Source organism: Canis lupus, chromosome 30 (assembly GCF_003254725.2).
Source record: "Canis lupus dingo isolate Sandy chromosome 30, ASM325472v2, whole genome shotgun sequence".
Taxonomy (NCBI): Eukaryota; Metazoa; Chordata; class Mammalia; order Carnivora; family Canidae; genus Canis; species Canis lupus.
In genome coordinates, this window is record NC_064272.1 from 31719709 (window position 1) to 31740868 (window position 21160).

Sequence of the window (21160 nt, forward strand, 5' to 3'; positions counted from 1 at the left end):
TCACAACTGTTTTAAAGGAGAATATAAAGAACAGATATTTGTAGAGCAGGAATATAAATATAAATAAATAATATAAATATAAATAAATGTGCAAATAGATGCAAAATTGACATTTCTATGGGAAGGAGGAATGTCCCTTCACCAGATGGAATTTATTTTCAAGTCTGTAGATAAGAATTATTTGTATTAGTGTCAGGTTTTTTTTGTTTTGTTTTGTTTTGTTTTTGTACAAAATAACCTTAATCTCTAGAGTTGTGAAATAGCTCAAACAAGGACTAGGTTCAGGTAATCCCTGAGGGCTCCAGCATTCCATTCCAAAGGTATCCAGTAATCTCTTTTGCTTATTCCAAAACTTAAAAAAAATATATTCTTATAGTCTTCCACCACTTTGATTAAAATGATCTCCAAAAATTTTTTTAAAAATAAGGCTGGTCTCATTAGGTTTGTCCTGATTATTTACACAGGTGCAGCAAGAACAGGCCATCTTAAGTTTGCTCCACAGGAAGTTTTCATAAGGAATCTCAGATTGAACTTTTAAAATCTTCTATTACTTGCTATCCTAAGGATAGAAAATCAAGCCCAAGAAACTCTGCCTACCACATTTCAACTACAGGATCTATAAATTTGGGTATATTCCTCTTTTCTAGAGGCATTCCAAATATCCTAATATCCCAAGGTTCTTGGGCCTGCCAGGACATGACCCATTTCTACCACCTGCAAGAATGGAAACCCTATAAAGCCATGTACCAGGCCAGTTTTTTTGGAAGGATTTGTAAGCATTGGCTACATAAAGTCAACCTTAGTTCTTTAAAAGACACTTGTCATTCATGATTAATAACTATTCATTCTTAAATATGAAATTCAGATAAGGTCTTGGTTACATAAGCGATTTTTCCAATTATAGCTTAGTAAAAGGAGAATAGATTTTTATTGAAACTATGCAAATAACTATATTGCCATGAAAAGCAAAGATACTCAATGAGAGTTTCGAATCTGAGAGATGAGGGGGAACACATTTAAAAGTATTAGAAGTTTAATTTCCTTATTTCCTAAAAATCTTAAGAAAATTCAATTAAGAATATTCAATTTATATAAGCACTTATTTCTTTCTGTAAGTCAGCCAGAACAGAGCTCCTTTAATTTGAGATTTTACAATCTAATTTATTAATACCATCTAGAGACAAGAAAATAATCTATATTCACAATGAAAGATAAAGGCTTTTCTGAATTATGGACACATAGACATACAGATACAGGCAGAGCTCATAGCTTCAACTCTACAATTTTAGCTATGGATGAAAGATAAACACAGAAACACACTTACTGGTCCAGATGCCACCTTCTTTGTGGCATGACATTCCTAGCTGATTTGAGCTCAAAATACACAAGTGGACAAAAGACTAACAAACTATATTCTCTATTGTCCCTGATTCAACATGGAATTAGATGTCTATAAGACTCTAATCCACTTATGGAGATCGCCAAATTCCCAGTCACTGTAGCTACCAATAAGGAATAACTTAGCCATACATGAACAAAAAAGAAAAACAAAAAATTAATAGGAATAATACAGTAATGCCAAAATTAGAAAAACAATCAATAAAGTTTTATTGCCACTTTTAATTCACCTGGGGGTGTTAAGAAAACCCATGCCTGGACTCGGTTTCCTGTGCAGAGCATCATTTCTGGCAATTTCAGGTGAATCTTCTGCTCACCTTGGTGAGATCTCCAAAATTATTAAAAGATGTATATATATTTTAGAGTAAAACCATAACTCTTATACAACTATAAAATGAACACATCAAAGATTTTATTTAACTCATTGATTAAATGAGGGTATCAGTAAGATGTTATGATTCCAAGGAGAATCCAAACAACAGACACCTTTACAAATCAAGAACACTGAACTAAATTTGCAAATGGACAAACAACTGGCTTTTTTTTGGGGGGGGGGTGGAAGCATCATCGCTCTGTGTGACAGAGTTTCTTTGCATGCGTATAAAACAAGAAACTTGCACTATTTTCAGTTTTCTATAAATTAACCTTAATCCCTAGAGAATTATAATAGCCTCATCAAAAACAAAGGTGACTATAGAGTCAGATCATCTCCAGAGATTCCAGCATTTCAATGAAATGATACTCAGCCTCCTGTACTTATCCCAAAGTCTTAACCTTTTCCTCCCAACAGTAAATGTATACACATGTGTTTATCTAGAATTAAGTGAATTGCTCCAACCAATATTAAAGCAAAGGTCAAAATCATGCTCACATTCCTTGAGATTCTGAGTTCAGTAATGAAAATATACTGAATTAAAAGGAGCTCTGTTTTTCCCATCTGCAAGTCGGGCATACTTCTTAGAAATGGGATTTGATATTTAAAGGTAGAAAATATTTATGAGGACAAAGAATTGCTCTTACCATTTTAAGGTAGTTAAATCCAGTGTTAGAAAAATTAAAACCTAAAGTCCTAATTTCAAAAGGGGCATAATGATAATGAGCAGTTCTTAAATTTTAAAAGTATAAAAGATTGACCTGGAGTACTTACTTTAAAATGTAGATTACTGGGCTCCAATTCTACTGGTTCTCAAGCTTAAGGGAGCATTAAGTATGTCCTGGAGGCCTCAATAATACAGAGTCCCAGACCCTAGTCTCAGAAGTTTGGAAAGGCCAAGGAGAGGACCCAAGAGTCTTCATTTTTAATAAGAAGTTCTCCCTCTGAAATGATTCTGCAGTAAGCAAACTGAAGGAGGTTTTTCTTTGGAATCATTGTTTCACGAGTGAAGCCTTCTTGAACTCCCTAATCCCCTAGTGATCATTTCTCTGAATTCCTAGAACACTAGACTTTAGCATCCTTGATAGAACATACATCGTCATCGAGGTCCTAAGACAAACAGAAACAGTATCTGTTCCCCTTAGGATTTGGGCCAATTTCTTCAACTTAGTCTAGCTTGGTACACAGCTTGCAGACAAGGATTTCCTTGAGACCCAGAGTTCCTTACTTTCCTTCCTAGTACATAAGAGCAATAAGAAGCTGAAGCCCTATTACAAGTTTATTTCACATCTTCCCTGTGTTTCTGAGTTTCTGGCTTCAATACAATAGACCCACCTAAATGAACACATTGCCCCACCAGAAGGCTTTGCTCAATTATTCATTGATCCATTTATTTGTTTATTTATTTAATAGTCTCCTGTCCTTCAAAAGCCCTGGTTCCAGCCATGCTGACATAGTATGAGTTCTAGGAATTATAAATTAGGTGAATTAAGACTATCCATGTTGACTAGTTATGCTAAATTCACCTATGTGGGCAATCATGTCTTCTGGTGACATGAGAAATATCTAAAAATAATTTTCTTTTTTTTCTTTGTTTTTTTAGAGAGAGTGAGATTGAGAGAATGGGGCATGAGGGGCAGAGAGAGAGGGTAAGAGAGAATCTCAAGCAGGCTTTGCACCCAGCGTGGAGCCCAACACAGGGCTCAATATCATGACCCTGAGATCACGACCCTAATAAGATCATGACCTGAGCTGAAATCAAGAGTCAGCTGCTTAACTAAGCCACCCAGGTACCCCTAAAAATCACTTTCTTTTATAAAATATGACTTGTAACAATAGAGGAATAGTTGTAAGCACACAGATTTTCTTTCTTTCAGAACAAAACCTCTCCTTGGTTATGAAGACCGTGGACTTGATTCCTCCGCATTTTAAAAAGAGTAACAATGTTATTGATCATTGAAAATGTTAGGTATAAAGATGTTTTAGTTTGCACTGAAGTTATATTTCTACCTTAAAATGAAATTATCTTAATACAAGTTTATTTTATCATAGCATTATTGGAAATGCCATTTTATCTTGGGTTATAATATTAGGCTTAAATGAATGTGCACAACAGTGGTTTCTTCATGCAAAGGATTAAAGCACTAGATGTGCTCTCACAAATAAGAAGATGAATAGAGTAAGTTTTACCTGTGAAATTCATGGAGCTCAGACTTTGTAGAAATGCTTGGAGTTGGGCAGCCTGGGTGGCTCAGTGATTTAGCACTGCCTTCAGCCCAGGGCATGGTCCTGGAGACCTGGGATCTAGTCCCATATCCGGGTCCCCACAGGGAGCCTGCTTCTCCCTCTGCCTGTGTCTCTGCCTCTCTCTCTGTGTCTCTCATGAATAAATAAATAAAATCCTAAAAAAAAAAAAAAAGAAAAGAAATGCTTGGAGTTAAAATCATATTCTTCTAACCTTCCTTTTCAGGGATTTTGAGTATGATAGAACGAGGGCTGATTCCACCAACAGCAAGGATTACCTTTCAGAACCCACCCATTATACCAAGAGCAGCCCCTCTGCATAATTTGGATGAAGCTCATAAGATTCCAACTGCCGGTAAGATAGTCTTGCCTACATGCTTAGCTGGGGATACATAAGAATTACTTCTCACCAAAATCTAGTCTTCCGGTATCCAACTTTTATCTTCAATGATAGGGCAAAATGAAAGCTGTAATGGTTCTGAGTTTCACTTGACTGAATAAAGTAACTTTAGTCTCTTTGTCAAACACCTACACACAGCCTGTTGTTGTCTGTATGTTAGAAGGTTGGTATTTTCAAGGGGCCTGCAGCTCAGTTGGGAAAACAAGACAGAACAAAGATAAATAATAATACAAAGAAGCATAGCATAGAAACCAAATGGATGTTAAAGTCTAGTGCTACAGGTGTTCAAAGGCACAGCTGTGGAGGGGTGAGATAATAGACTTCAAAGAAGAGGCTGGATGAAATAGTATGTTCAAAAAAAGCACCAACCTGGGAATCTACTAAGTACTTGCAGAAGCCCAGGCAAGCCATTTACTTTCTCTGGGCTCCAGCTTTCCCCATTACAAAATGAGGGAGTTTGGGCTAAATGGACTCATCTGTTCAACAAGTATTTGCTGAATGCTTGCTTTATCAAAAGTAGCATTTAAGTGCTGGGGATCCAACAGAGAATAAGTCAGACAACATTTCTGCCCCCATGGTGTTTATATTCCAGTGGGAGAAACAGATAATAAGCAAGTGAGTAAATGAGAATTTAAACTAGTGGTAGGTGTTAGAAATAAAACAACATGAATGAGAGAGTGGTAAGGAGGTGGTTACTTTGCTTATGATGAAAGGGTTAGGGAATGCCTCTCAGAAGATATATGAGGCTTGAGTTGAGGTAGAAATGATCAGAAGAAGTCAGTCATGTAAAGATCTAGAGAAAAGCATTTCAGATACAGGCCAGCACAGATATAGGGCCTAAGGACTAAGGAGGGGATGAACAAGGCTGGTCTAGCTAGAGAACCAAAAGGGAGGAAATGAGGTTGGAAAAGTAGAGGGGAATGATGACTTGGATGGAGCAGAGACTATGAGTTGTCCTCAATATTCATTCATTCCTACTTCCACAGTAATGGAGTCATGGATGGGCACATGTCAGCTTAGCTAAAGACATTTCCCAGGCTTCCTTTCAACTAGGTGTGTCCTGTGACCAGATTCTGGACAAAGAAGATGGAAGTGGAAGTGGGAAGGGAAACTTCTGAGCTGAATCTGTAAGAGAAAGGGAGCATGGTCTCCACCTTTCCTTTCTCCTCTCTGGCTAGCTGGGATGTAGATGTGATGGGCAAGCACATGAGAGCTACCTGTGAGGTAGAACTCCATGTTCCATCTCTGAGTCTGGCAGAGCTGCCCTGCCAACCTGGGACTGTCTTCTTTTCAACTCTTGTGTGTGAGAGAAATAAACTCTTAAACTCTTAATTTGTTTAAACCACTCTGTATTTTAGGATCTTTCTCTGTAAATATCTTTGACTATAGCAGAACCAGCATGGCAGCCTTTCAAACCATGATGAAGAGTTGGATTCAATCAAGTATAATAAGAACCCACTGAAAGGTTTAAATAAGAGGATGAGGTGATCTGATTTATATTGTAATAAGATCATTCTGACTGCTTTACAGATAATGAATCATAGGGGAGGAAGCAAGAGTGGAAGCAAGAAGACTAGCTCAAGGCTATTTCTGTAAACTAGGTGAGAAATAACAGTGGATTTGAGGAGGTGTCAGAGGATATAAAGAGAAGTGAAAAAAGTTAGGTAGAATTTTGGAGGTGGAGCCATGATGACTGGCTGGTGGATAGGAGGGAAAGAGAGACATTAAGGATAAATATGTATAAATGTATGAATGAATTATGTATGAATGTGCCCCAATTTTGTATCCATTCTACTGTTGATGGGAATTTCATGGTTTATAGTATAGGGCCATTAGGAATAAAGTACTATGAACATTCTCATACTTGTCTTTCAATGCACATATATATGCATTTCTGCCGGAAACATATCAAAAAGTAGAATTGCTTCGTCATAGAGTATACATATGCTCAGATTTAATAGATATTGCCAAGTGATTTTCCAAGGTGGTTATGCTGATTTATTTTCCTACTAGCAGTACATGTGAATTCCAGATAATATATATCTTTCTCAACATTTTATTTCAGTTTTATTTCTTTTTAAATTTTAGCCATCCTGATGAGTTTGTCGTGGTATCTCTTTGTGGGTTTAATCTTCACTTCCCTGATGATGAATAAACTTGAGCAGTTTTTTTGGAAAAGTGTATTCATCATTTGAGTATCCTCTTTTAAAAAGTGATTTAGGACTTTAACCTATTTTTTTAATGGATTTTCTTTCTTTTTCTTATAGAAACCATTTATACATTCTGGATTCTAATCTTTTATCAGTTGTATATATTGCAAATAATTTTTCCTAGTCTGTGGTTTGGCATTTCATTCTCCTACTGGTATCCTTTTATAATTGAATGTTTGACTTTGAGATCATTGTAGATTCACATAGAGTTGTAAGAAATAATATGGAGAGATCTCTTGCACTCTTAATAATAATGTATGGCAAAACTGTAGTGCAATATCGGCACAGCTAAGATATAGGATATTTTCTTCACCAGGAGAATACCTCATGTTGTCCTTTGATAGCCACACACACTCCTCTCCCACCCACACCCCTTCAACAATCCCTGCCAACAATAGTCTGCTCTCCATTTCTATAATTTGATCATTTCAAATATGTTAAATAAATGGATGCACGCAGTGTGTAACCTTTTGGAATTGGCTTTTGTCACTCAACATAATTCGTCCAGTTTGTTGCTTATATCAATGGTTTGTTTCTTGTTATTGCTGACTAGTACTCCATAATATGAGTGTAGTACAGATGTTAAACCATTCACTTATTGAAGGATATGATGTGGTTTGTTTCCTGTCTGGGGCTACTTTGAATAAAGCTGAATGTGAACCAGATTAATAGATTCATATCCAAATAACAGAGTATAAAAATGGGGGGAAATAGAAAATATACAGTTCAGAAACTTGACAAACCCTGCCTCAACCAAATGATCATGGTTAATATCACCAGTGATGCCATGTTGATAGCCTATGTCCTCTGATACGATGTGATAAAGAGGGTACTTCACCTCTGTGGTATTCTGCCGAAAACCCCATACCCTACTTAACCATGAGAAAGATATCAGATAAATCCAAACTGAGAAAATTCTATAAAATATTGACTAATACTCCTTAAAACTATTAAGATCATGAAAAATAAGACTGAGAAACTGTCACAGACCAGAAGAGACTAAGAAGACATGATAGCTTAATACACTGTGATATCCTGTTCGATCTTGGAGCAGTAAAGGACAGTGTAAAAACTTAGTGATATCTGAATGAAGACTGGGATTTAGTTAATAGTAACATACAAATGATGGTTTCTTGTTTTGACAACTGTACTGTGGTAATGAAAGATATTAACATTAGGGGAAATTGAATGAGGGTGTACAGCAACTTTCCTGTACATCTAAAATTAGTCCAAATTTAAAGTTTGTTTTTTTTTAAATATAAAAAATAAATGGTTGGAAAAGGCATCAATTAAATATAAATTTAAAATTAATAAAAAGGAGATAGACAGGAAAAGATACACCATGCAAAAAATAATCAAAAAAATCTAGATTGCCTCCATTAATATCAGATGAACAAGAACACTGGCAAGGATAAAGAGGGATATCAGTGATAAAAGGAACAATTCAGCAAAAAGAAATAACAATCCTAACTGTGTATGTACCTAACAATAGAGATTCAAAATACTTGAAGCAAAAATCAGTAACAATATAGATGACTTGAACATTATCAACCTATTTTAACACATCTAAGGAATTAAAACAAATAGCAGAATGCTTGCTCATTCATTTCAAATGCACATAGACCATTCAGCAAAACAGACCATATTCTGGACCATAAAAAATATTTTAATGAACTTAAAGAACGTAAATTATACAAAATATGTTCTCTCACCATAACGTAGTTAAACCAGAAATGAATTAGAGAAAACTATATCAAAAAATTCCCAAATACTTGCAAATTAAAGAACATACTTTTAAATAACCCATTGGTCAAAGTGGAAATTACAAGGATATTTAAAAATATTTTTAATTGAATGAAAAATAACACAACATATAAAAATTTATAGAATGCAACTAAAATAGTATTTATATAGAAAATTATAGCATTAGATATTTATATTAGAAAGTAAGATCTCAAATTAATTATCTAAGCCTCAACTTTAAGAAACTAGAAAAAGAAAAGCAAATTATACCAAAAGCAAGCAGAAAGAAATAATAGAAATGAAAATAAAAGGCAATGAAATTTAAAATAGATAAAAATAGAGAAATTTATTGAAACCAAAATATGTTTCTTGGAAAATATCAACAAAATTGGTAAACCTCTAGCCTAACAAAAGACTATCAAATATAAAAAGAGAGAAGGCACAAATAACCAATACCACAAATGAAAGGGAGACATCATAACAATTAATATAGACATTTACAGGATGATATGAGAACATAAATAGCTTTATGACCATAAACTGGAAAACTCAGACTAATTGAAAAACTCTTAAAAAACAGATATTATCGGGCAGCCCTGGTGGCCCAGCAGTTTAGTGCTGCCTTCGGCCCAGGATGTGATTCTGGAGACCCGGGATCAAGTCCCACGTTGGGCTCCCTGCATGGAGCCTGCTTCTCCCTCTGCCTGTGTCTCTGCCTCTCCCTCTCTCTCTCTGTCTCTCATGAATAAATAAATAAAATCTTAAAAAAAGAAAGACAGATACTATCAAAGCTCACTCAAGAAGAAACAGATGATCTAATTAGTCCTATATCTATTAAGGTAATTTAATTTGTACTTAAAAACTTTCTAAGAAAGAAAACACTAGTTCCAGATGGCATCCCTGGTGAGTTCTACCAAACAATTAAGAAAGAAATATTGTCAATTCTACACAAATTCTTCTAGAAAATAGAATAAGAGAAAACACTCCTCAGACCATTTTTATGAAGTCAGCATCACCCTGATACCACAACCAGACAGCGACATTAGAAGACAAGAAAACCACACTCTGTTACTCTTCATGAAAAACAGATATAAAAATCCTCCACAAAAAAAAAATCCTCCACAAAAGATTAGCAAATTGAATCCCACAATATAAAAAAATAATAATATGCCATGACCATGTAGGGTTTATCCTAAGAATGCAAGACTGTTTCAACATTTAAAAAATCAATGTAAATCATCATATCAATAAACTGAAGAACCATATCACCATCTCCATCTTAATACATAAAAAATAAAATTCAACATCCATTAAACAACAATACATTTTTTAAAGACTAAAGCAAACTAAAAATATAAGGGATCTTTCTCAGCCTGATATAAGGCATCTACAGCTGAAATCATACTTAATAGTGACAGACCAACTGCTTTCACTATAAGATCAGGAACAAGGCAAGAATGTCCACTCTTACCACAGCTATTCAACATTGTATGGAAGGTCCTAGCCAATACAATTAGTTAAAAAAAAGAAAGAAAGAAAGAAAGAAAGAAAGAAAGAAAGAAAGAAAGAAAGAAAGAAAGAAAGAAAGAAAGAAAGAAGAATAGAAAATAAAGAAATTAAACTCTCTTTTTATAAATAGAATGATTACTACATAGAAAATTTGAAATACAAAAAACAATAGAATAAATAAGAGTTTAGCATGGTTTCAGGATAACAGATTAATATGTAAAAATTAACTGAGTTTCTATATAGTAGAAATGAACAATTGGAAATTGAATTTTAAAAAAACAATGCCAGGGTGCCTGGCTGGCTCAGTCAAAAGAGCTCATGCAACTCTTGATCTCAGGGCCATGAATTTGAGCCCCACATTCAGTGTACACTCTACTTAAAAGAACAACAACAACAAAAACAATGTCACTAAAATGATACAAAACAATTAAATACTTAGGAATAAAACAAAAAAAATGTGTAAGATCTATATGCTAAAAACTCCAAAACGCTAATGAAAAAATGTTCAAATAAGACCTAAATAAATGGAAAGGTAATCCATGTTTATGGATTAGAAGACTCAATATTGTTATGTTAATCATCCCAAAGTTGTCTATAAACTCAATGCAATCCAAATCAAGATCAATAGAATTTTTTGTAGAAATTGACAAGCCAATTCTAAAATTTATATGGAGAAGCAAAGATGGTACAATAGCCAAAATAATTCTGAAAAAGGAGAGTATCATTGGAGGATTCATGTTATCTGAGTTAGTATAAAGTTATAATTATTAGGACAGTGTGGTAGTAGCAAAAGGATAAATACAGAGATCCATTGAGCAGAATAGAGAGTTCAGGAGTCGATCTATACATACATGGTCGATTGATTTTCAACAAGGACACAAAGGCAATTCAATGGAGAAAGGATAGTCTTTTCAATAAATGGTGCTGGAACGATGGAAGATAGATATATAGAGACATTTCACCCATACCATACACCATGTATAAAAGTTTACTCAAGATGGATCATAGAACTAAATGGAAAGTCTAAAACTAAGAACTTTTAGAAGAAGACAAAAGGGGGAAATTTTTGTTTCCTTGGATTAGTGAAAGATTTCTTAAATATCACAAATCCATAAGAGTAAAAAAATAGCATACTTCACCAAAATTTAAAACTTCTACTCTTTGAAAGACAATATTAAGAAAATGAAAAGAAAAGCTACAGACTGGGAATTCATATTTCAAAACATATTGAAATATATTAAATAATTTTTGTCCAGAAGATATAAAGAACTCTTGAAATTCAATAAGAAAACAAGCAACTCAATAACCTAACAGACAAAGGATTAGAACAAAAATGTTACCAAAGAAGATATATGATGGTAGATAAGTAAGTGAAAGCATGCTTAACATAATTAATTACTAGGGAAATACAAATTAAAACAAGTCTTAATATATTTAAGATAACTGAAATCATACCATGCATCTTTTCTAATCAGAATGGTATGAAACTAGAAATCAGTTATAAGAGAAAAACTGGAAAATTCACAAATATGTGCTGCTTAAACAACATGCTCCTGAACAATCAGTGGGTCAAGAAGAAATCAAAAGGCAGTAAAAAAAAAAAATCTTGAGACAAAAATTGAAACACAACATCACCTATGGGATGCAAAAAAAAACAACAACAACAACAACAACAAAAAACAGTTCTAAGAGAGAAGCTTAAGCAATAAACACCTACACTAAGGAAACAGAAAGATCTCAAATAAGCAACCTAACTTAACACCTTAAAAAACTAGAAAAAGAAGAATATACTAAGCTCAAATTTATAAGGAAGTAAATAACAAAGATCAGAGTGGAAATAAACAGAGACTAGAAAGATAAAAGAAAATATCAATAAAATGAAGAGGTGGTTTTTTTGAAAAGATAAACAAAACTGACAAACCTCTAGCTAGACAAACTAAGAAAAAAAAGAGAAGGCTCAAATAAAATCAGAAATGAAAGTGGAGACATTACAAGTGATGATAATGCAGAAATACTAAGGATCATAAGAAATCACTATGAGTGGGGGTGCCTATGTGGCTCAGTTGGTTAAGTATCTGAGTTCGGCTTAGGTCATGATCTCAGGGTCCTGGGTTCCAGCTCCATACCCAGCTCTGTACTCAGTGGGGAGTCTGCTCCTCCCCTTCCCTCTCCTTTTGCCCCTCCCCCTACTCATGCTAGCTGTCTCTGTCTCTCAAATAAATAGTCTTTTAAAAAAAGACAAATTACTATGAACAATTATATACCGAGATTTAGATAGCTTAGAAGAAATGGATAGATTTCTAGAAACATAAACTTACAAAGTTTGAATCATGAAGAAATAGAAAATCTGAAGAGACCAATTACTAGTAAGGGGATTGAATGAATAATCAAAAACTTCCCCATAAAGAAAAGTCCAGGATCAGAAGGCTTCACTGGTGAATTCTATCAAGCATTTAAAGAAAAAATTTTGCCAATCCTTCTCAAATTCCTTAAAAACAAATAGAATAGGGGCATTTCCAGACTCATTTTGTAAGGCCAGCATTATCCTCAGACCAAAGCAGACAAGAAAAGAAAATTACAGGCCAACATTCCTGATAAACAAAGATTCAAAAAAATCATTAATAAAATATTAGCAAACTCATTTTACAACACATTTAAAGAACCATACACCATGATCAAGTGAGATTTATTCCTGGATACAAGGATGATTCAACATATGTAAATAAATAAAGGTAATATATCACATTAACAAAATGAAGGATAAAAATCATATGATCATCTCAATGGATACAGAAAAAGCATTTGACAAAATTCAGTATCCTTTCACAAGCAAAACTCTCAATAAATTGTATATAGAAGAAATTCACTTCAACATAATAAAAGCTAACATTATACTCAATGACAAAAAGCTAGAAGTTTTTTCTCTAAGATCAGGAACAAGACAAGGATGTCCAGCCTTGCCATTTTTATTCAACATACTTCTAGAAGCCCTAGCCAGAGCAATAAGGCAAGAAAAAGAAATAAAAAACAGAAAGGAAGAAGTAAAATTATCTCTGCAAACGACATATTCTGTATAGAAAACCTTAAGGACACCACCAAAAAGTGCTTAGAAGTAATAAATGAGCTCAGTAAAGCTGTAGGATACAAAATCAACACAAAAATTAATTGCATTTCTATACACTAAAATGGAATTGTCAGAAAGAGAAATTAAAAAAATAATCTCCTTTACAATAGCATAAGTAAAATACTTAGGAATAAGTTTAACCAAGCAAATGAAAGACCTATATACTGAAAACTATAAAACACTGATGAAGGAAACTGAAGAGGACGCAAATAAATGGAAACATATTCCATGTTCATGAATTAGAAGAACTAATTTTGTTAAAAGGCTATACCACTCAAAGCAAACTATAGACTTGGTGCAACCCCTATTAAATTCCAATGGCATTTTTAAAATAAAAATAGAAGAAACAATCCTAATATTTATGTGGAACCACAAAAAACCCTAACTAGGGAAAACAATCTTGAAAAAGAAGAAAACTGGAGATACCACATTTCTTGATTCCAAACTATATTACAAAGCTTTGATAATCAAAACAGAATGGTAGTGGCATTAAAAACAGATACATAGATCAATAGAACAGAATAGAGAATCCAGAAATAAAACTATGTTTTTATGGTCAATTAATTACTGTTTAAACAAAGGATCCAAGAATATATAATGGGAAAAGGATAATTTCATCAGTAAATGGTATTGGGAAAACTGGACAGCATGGTAAAAAGAATGAAACTGGACCACGATCTTGTATCATACACAAAAATTAATTCAAAATGGATTAAAGACCTCAACATAATTCCTGAAACCATAAAACTCCTAGAAGAAAGCACAGGGATAAGCTCAATGATTTTTTGAATTTGAAACGAAAAGCAAAGGCAACAAAAGCCAAAATAAAAAAGGAGCCTACATCAAACTAAAATGCTTCTGCATGGCAAAAGAAACCACCAACAAAATAAAAAGTTAGCTTTTGGAATGGGATAAAATATTTGCAACCCACAAATCCAATAAAGGGTTAATATACAAAATATATTAAGAAACTCCTACAACTCAATAGCCCAAAAACAAAACAAAACAAAACAAAAGAGCAAAACAAACAAACAAAAAAAACCAAATAACCCAATTTAAAAATCAGAAAAGGACCTGAACAGACATTTTTCCAAAGAAGATGAACAAAGGGCCAACAGGGACATGCAAAGGTGCTCAACCTCATTAATCATCAGGGAAATGCAAATCACCACCACAATGAGCTATCGCCTCACACCTGTCAGAAGGGCTAGCATCGAAAAGACAAGAGAACAAAGACTAGCAGGTGGTGGAGAAAAGGGAATCATTGTGTACTGTTGGTGAAAATGTAAACTAGTAAAGCTACTAAGGGAAATAGTATGGAAGTTTCTCCAGAAATTAAAAATAGAACTACCATCTCATCAGCAATCCCACTTTGGGGTATAAAGGAAACAAAATCATTATCTCAAGAGATATCTGTACTCCCATGTTCACTGCAGCACTATTCATAATAGCTAAGTATGGACGCTATTTACATGTCTGTAGATGGATGAATGGAAATGTGATACATACATACACACACATATATAACACAAATATATATATAGAAATATATATTTACATATATAGTGTATATATATATATATATATATATATATATAGTGTTCATCTTTTAAAAAGAAGGAAATCCTGCCATTTGCAACAACATGGATGAACCTGGAGGGTGTTATGTTAAGTGAAATAAGCCAGTCAGAGAAAGACTAAATGCTGCATGGTATCTCTCATATTTGGAATTTTTTAAAAAGTCAAATTTATAGGAACAGTAGAAAAATGATTGCCAAGGACTGAGAGGTGGGTAGAGGTTGGTAAAAAGGGTATGAACTTTCAGCTATAAAATGAATAATGTCTGAAGATCTAATGTAAGGCATGGTGACTAGAGTCGATAATGATATATTGCATAATTGACACTTGCTAAGAGAGTAGAACTTAAATGTTCCATTAATTTAAAAAAAAGATAAGTGAGATGATGGATGTGTTAATTAACTAGATGGGAGGGAATCCTTCCATTCTACATACATATATCAACCCCCGCAATGTACACTCTAAATATATTATAGTTTTTATATGTCAATTATATGTCAGTTATACCTCAATAAAACTGAAATTTAAAAATAGAGAGGGCACAAATAATATTAAAATGAAAAAAGATACATAGAATTTTTTAGAAATAGTATGATAGGTCTATGCCAATATGTATTTTTTTCAATGAAAGGAGGATAATTGCCAAAATTAACTCAAGAGAAAGTATAAAACTTAAAGAAAACAATACCATTAGATTATTTGAATTGGTGGTCAAAAATATATCTCTGTCTTAAACAACACATGTGGATGTGTGCACACATATACGTACACAAAAATATACCAGAGGAAAAAGGGCCTCAGGCCTTTGATAGACGACTTTTACCAACCTAAAAGATCAGTGATCCTTGCCTTAAACCATTCCATAGAAAAAGAAAAGCTTGCCAAGTGATTTTATGAAGCTATTACTTTGGTATCAAAACTGGATGAGGATAGTGCCAAAAAAAAAAAAAAAAAGTTCGATCTCAGGAACACAGAGGCAAATATTCTAAATAAAAGTTAGCTTTTTAACCTTCATTGTGATAAGGAAGAATGTGAGGAAAAGTCAACATTAGAAAAATCAAACAAGACCTCTGAGCAGATTGGAAGTATGAGAGGATTTTCTGACCCTGATGACTGCCTTCAACGAAAACCCCAGAGCCAACAATATTCTTACTAGGCAAACTTGGGAAGCATTCTATCTTTCCATGAAAAGCAGAGACGGTTCCAGAGTGACCACAGCTGCCACCGTCCTTGAGGCTCTGGTACACACAATAAGACAAAGAATGGAATGGAGACAAGGTGGTGGGGGAGAAAGGGGCATCAGCCAGGAACATATGGGACTGCAAATATCAGAAAACCTAACCACCAGTGGCTTAAACAATGAGGAGTTCATTTGTTTCACATGTAAGAATTCAGGATGTAGGCAGTGTAGGGCCGGTGGTACTCATCAAAAGAATCGGAATAGCTCTCTTTCTGCTTTATCTTCTTTGGATGTTTGATTTCAGCCTCATGCTTGCCACTTCATGGCTATAACGCCTCCTGCAGATTTGGGTCTTAATGTACATATTCAGTGCAGGAAGGGGGGAAAAAGTGGTACCAGTCTCTTCCCAGAAACCCCTGGATGGACTTCCCCTTACAGCTCACCGGTCACTGTGGTTACTGTGAGCTATAAGAAAGTCTGGGAAAGTCAATGTCTAGGGATAGGATTAGGGTTAGGGTTAGGATTTGGGATATATATATATAAATTCTTAGTATTGTAAGTTATGCCTGGTACAACCCGTTCATGAAAATTCTTTGTTGGATATTAAATATATTTACTATTTGGGCCATACTCACTCTAAAACATTTGTTGTATATCTAAAATTAAAATTTAACTGTGTGTCCCCTAAAAGATTTTTTTTTTTTTTTTTTTGCTAAATCTGGCATCCCTAGGAGCTGGGCATATTGGGGGAAAAATGAGGTTCTAAAATTAGCAAGAAAGAAGGACTATTGAGCAGGTACATATCAGTAACTACCATAGAAACATACAGGTTTATCCAGAAAGACAAGATCTTTTTCCCTGGACATTAACTCTGGCAAAGCTCATCATACAGATTTTTCCAGAAGGAAAACTGAGTAGCAAATTATAGGCAGTATCTTATGATGCAATTTTGGTGAAGACATAGATACATTTTTCAAATGCATGTGTCCCTTAAAATTTAAGGCTACATGCAGTTATAATTCAGTAACAGAATTTCTGCAGGTAACCAAGAAAAACTTTTTAAAATTTTAGATATACCATTAACTGTGGATCACTCATATGAAATTACAAATATTTTAGATCTTTATCTACCAGATTTCATTAAAAATTTACTGAAATTCTTTTTTAAATTATGCCTATTTAAAAACTTGGCAGCTGCTGTTTTGTTTCAACATGAAAACCTAACCATAAATCTCACTTCTCTGTAGGAACCTGATAATTTAACCAAAAGTAAACTGAGCCTGCAGACAATAGGAATAACAGGATTTATGGGTGAATCAGTGGATTTCAGGCAGCCCAAGTGCAGGATATGGACTGGCTTTCAGAAGTGGGAGGGCATAGTCCAAGGGAACAACAGGACAGGAGAGCATAGAGGTCAAGGCAACACTTGTAGGCTTAAAATGGAGTCTTCAAGCACTCTAGCCACATGCCAGGCTCAGGGAAGGTGATGGGTAGTTTCACAGTCAGGGAGGCTCCCTGGAAGCCAAGAAAACTGAAAACCAGGTCAAACCTGGTTGGTCAGAGGCAACCAACAAATGTCTTCCATGGAGATGAATTTTAGTGATTAGACTCTGGAATTCCTGCTACTTTTAAGAGATGGCTGAAGAGATTGCTTGCAGCCAACTTGAGGCAATGTGAAAGAGCCCAGAACTCAAGGTGGGATTCCAAATTGTGTACTGATGTGCTGTATTATATGTGTGTGTATATATATATATATATATGTATATATATACTATATAATAAATACTGATGTGCTGATCAGTATTTGCCCATTCTTACAAATGGGCAGATGTTGTTCTAAAATAGACAGAAAGGGGTTTGGACTAAGGGAGTTGAAGAAGCCTCACTCCTTTGACTCAATTAACTATATACATAAATTATTTTTAATTTTCTTTCTTGGACGGAATAGTGTAAGGATTTTCTCCCCTGAGAATGTCAGACTTGAACTATTTGTAAAAGGCTGATGGATTTGCTGCCAGGCAACAGGAGAGATGTGATTTCTCTCCAAAGTAGTAGGTAGGCCTACCCACCTATGGACCAGATCTCTAAACGTTGTTGCTTCAAGACTTAATTTCAAAAATGGTATTTATTCTCTTTTCACTTGTATTATTTCCCCCAAGGCATTTAAATTCTTCAGAATTGTCTTTTTTACTGACCACACAGTACAATAGTCCATCATATATAGTTATATTAACTTCCTTATTAAATGAACTTGGGAATATGGTTCCTTGAAGAAATCTTATAGCAAAACATTTTTTAAAGATTTTATTTATTTATTTGGGGGGCACAGATAGGGGGAGGGGCAGAGGGAAAGGGACAAGCAGACTCCTCACTGAGCGTGATGCCCAACACAGGGCTCAATCCCAGGACCCTGAGATCGTGACCTGAGCAGAAGGCAGAGGCTTAACCAACTGAGCCACCAGGTGCCCCACAAAACATTTTTATGTGACAAATATTACTTTCTAATATGCCTGGTTTTAAAATGTGCCTTTTCAACTGAGCAGTGTGCACAAAAGGAGCTGACCTTATACTCTAATGGAACAGTTGCCCTCTCATTCTTCTGCTTTGCATTTGAAGTCAATGATCACAAATGTTTGATTGAATTGATACAGGCCAGACTATAGTGAACAGTGACAGAGCCACTTGACTTTCAAGTGGCAAACCCAATAGCATCCACCCAGTGACTCAGCCTTTCTCTGGAAGAGGTAACATTGCACCACCTCCATCCACAGCCCCTTTCACTATACCTCAGAAACCACAGCTGATTCCAGTGGAAGCAACGAAGTTCTCTCCCAAGAAACGAAGATCACAGGTATTCATGCTTCTTTTTTTAAAAAAAGATTTTTAATTTATTTATGTGGGGGAGAGAGAGAGAGAGAACACAAGTGTGAGGGGACAGGGGCAGAGGGAGAAGCAGGCTCCCACGCTGAGTAGGGAGCCTGATGTGGGGCTCAATCCTAGGACCCCGAGATCATAACCTGAGCCAAAGGCACTTAACTGACTGAGCCACTCAGGTGCCCCTCATGCTTCTAATTAACAGAAGCAAATTATTTCCAATATTCTCAGTGAGATGTTTGGTAATATACACATATTATAGAATTGTACCATTCACATAGAAATAAATACTATTTTGGTTGCTGGGATGCATTTGATTTTAAAGGGGGATAAGTACATACCATGGCATTGTCTACAAGGTATTAAAAAATTCAATCATGCCACATGTCACATTGTAAGATTAACTAAAAGTGCCAATCTGTACCCCTAGCTGGTCAAGAGTCCAGGAATCCGGAATACAATAGCTCTTGCTTTATATCCATATCCATGTTGCGTAGGGTATGGTCTTATGAGGTTTTACTTTACTTCATTTATCTTTAAGCATAGAATAGAAAGCAAGTGCTCCAGTTTTGCACAAATATCCTAATGAGGAAAGGGAAGAAATTCTGTATTCTCTAACATTAGGACCTCACGGTTCAACATAATTAATCCTCATGGAGATTTTCTGGGTTTAAAGGTGCTGGACTTTTGAAGCTTGCTTTCTTATGTTTATGAGCCACAGAGTTGTGATAATTGAAACTTTTCACTACAAAAAGGAGACAGCTGGCAGTGTCTTTTTCTGGGCTTACCCTATGTGGTCATATTTACAGCTGCTCCCATTTAAAAAAAAAAAAAGGCAAGGAAGAGAAATGCAAGAGTGGCAGAGAAGAAATGAATCGTACTGTCTCCACATCGTAGACTGTTACCTGCTCTTCCCAGACCTTCAACGTAATGTCCAAATCTTCCTTAAGATGCCTTCCCAGTATTTGCAGCGCTGGTGGGCTGTGTCCCCTTAAGAGATTTCCAAGCTGTTTATGTAGCAGCGTGTCATGTGACTCCCCAGTTGCCATGGCAAATATTTGTGTTTCATGAAAAATGTGGGTAAAAAAAAAAAAAAAAATCAATGTAAATGGCCAAATCCCTAGACAGACAGGCCTTCAGGCTAGTGTTTGGCCTGCACCACGATTGTTTCAAATTCAGCTGTTTCACAGGCTGTGCGAAGGCCACGGGCTAATGTGCATAATGGGAATAGGCAGGGGCACCTGTTTTGATTCTCACCATGTTTGAGCTCTCAAGCCCCACAGTGTTAGACAACAGATCTACAGGTAATACAGACATGACGAGGTTTTGTGCGGTAATCGACCTTTCTCAGAAGAAAAAAAATTGTTTTGATAATGACACTTTTCGGAGTGCTAATTAGTCCTGCCTTTAATTTCCTCTCTGTTGACTTCACAAAGCTTTCCCCTACTGCTGGAGCAGTAATATTTAAAGACTCTTTCCTGTGGTCCCAAACTGGTATATTTCTGAATTGACTCTTCAGTGGTAAATGTAATTATTCATACACTCTGTGAAGAGCATCCTAGCATGGAAATTAAAAGGCTAACAGAAACACTGACAGAGCCAGAGCAGACCTTGGATCCGCATCCACCACCGGGCGGTGTGGTGCCACATGGAGAAGCCCTTTCTTGGAAATACTTCTTTAAGGGTCCCCTAGAAGCAGGACTTGGCATCTGACTGTAGTTGTTTTTGTAAATATTTACTTTGTCAAACTCTCTCTTCCAATCAAACAGGGCTCTTGGCAAGCAACGCAGCATTGTCTGGGGTGGGAAAGGTCTTTCTAATTATTAGCTCCTGCTTGCATAGAAAGAGGGAACAGGCTGGCCCAGCGGGGGGAGCCAGGGGAAGGAGGCGGAGGGAGGCTCTGTGCTTCTATTTGTTTTGTAAAATTGCCCACGAGAGTCATTTTGATTTCAACTGTGTCTCATTCTTCATTGTAGGGGAAAGGCAAAAGGTCAAGAGGACATCATGATAGGAAGGTCTGTAATTTGTGTGACTAGTTGAAATTTGGGGTTTGTCACCTGATGTCCCTTCCTTTGGCTGCAGGGCAAAAGTATGGGAGGCGGGTTGACAGCTGGAGACTGCAACAAAAGTTCTTTTGCTCTTCGTTTATAAAAGAAATTAGATCATGTATTTAGAAAAAATAAATAAATAAAGGTTTATTTAAAGTGAAAAACCTCCCCTCCCCAACCCCCACCCATTCAGTTAGGACTGAATTACTTCTCAGGCTTCAATCCAGAAAAGTGATTTAGCATACTCGAAATGTGGCTGAATCACAATGGTCTTCACCCTCAGTCTATGATTCTCATTTTTAAAAAATCGACTTAAAAATAAATAAAATGAAAAAATAATAAATAAATAAAATGTGAAAAAAATTCCCTTGTCCCCCTGCATGTGCTGGCATGTGTGCATGGGTGTGTATGTGTGCATTCATACACACGTGCACATGCACACACACTGCATATATGAGGTGATTAGTAAGGGTATAGGA

The 21160-nt window shown here is 35.5% G+C and overlaps 1 protein-coding gene across 22 annotated transcripts in view; it reads left to right on the forward strand.

Annotated features, from left to right (window-relative positions):
• Window positions 1-21160, forward strand: part of IQCH (IQ motif containing H) — a 214018-nt gene that overhangs the window by 64734 nt on the left and 128124 nt on the right. For 13 of the 22 annotated variants that reach the window (XM_025472384.3, XM_035708685.2, XM_049104104.1 and 10 more), the window contains 3 exons: window positions 4242-4370; window positions 18531-18610; window positions 20610-20648. In XM_025472384.3, the coding sequence (XP_025328169.1) occupies window positions 4242-4370; window positions 18531-18610; window positions 20610-20648 (248 nt within the window). Of the gene's footprint in view, window positions 1-4241; window positions 4379-5401; window positions 5748-5945; window positions 6274-18530; window positions 18611-20609; window positions 20649-21160 lie in introns of those variants that run through there. The other 9 variants (XM_035708690.2, XM_025472389.3, XM_035708692.2 and 6 more) reach the window with 6 other exon arrangements.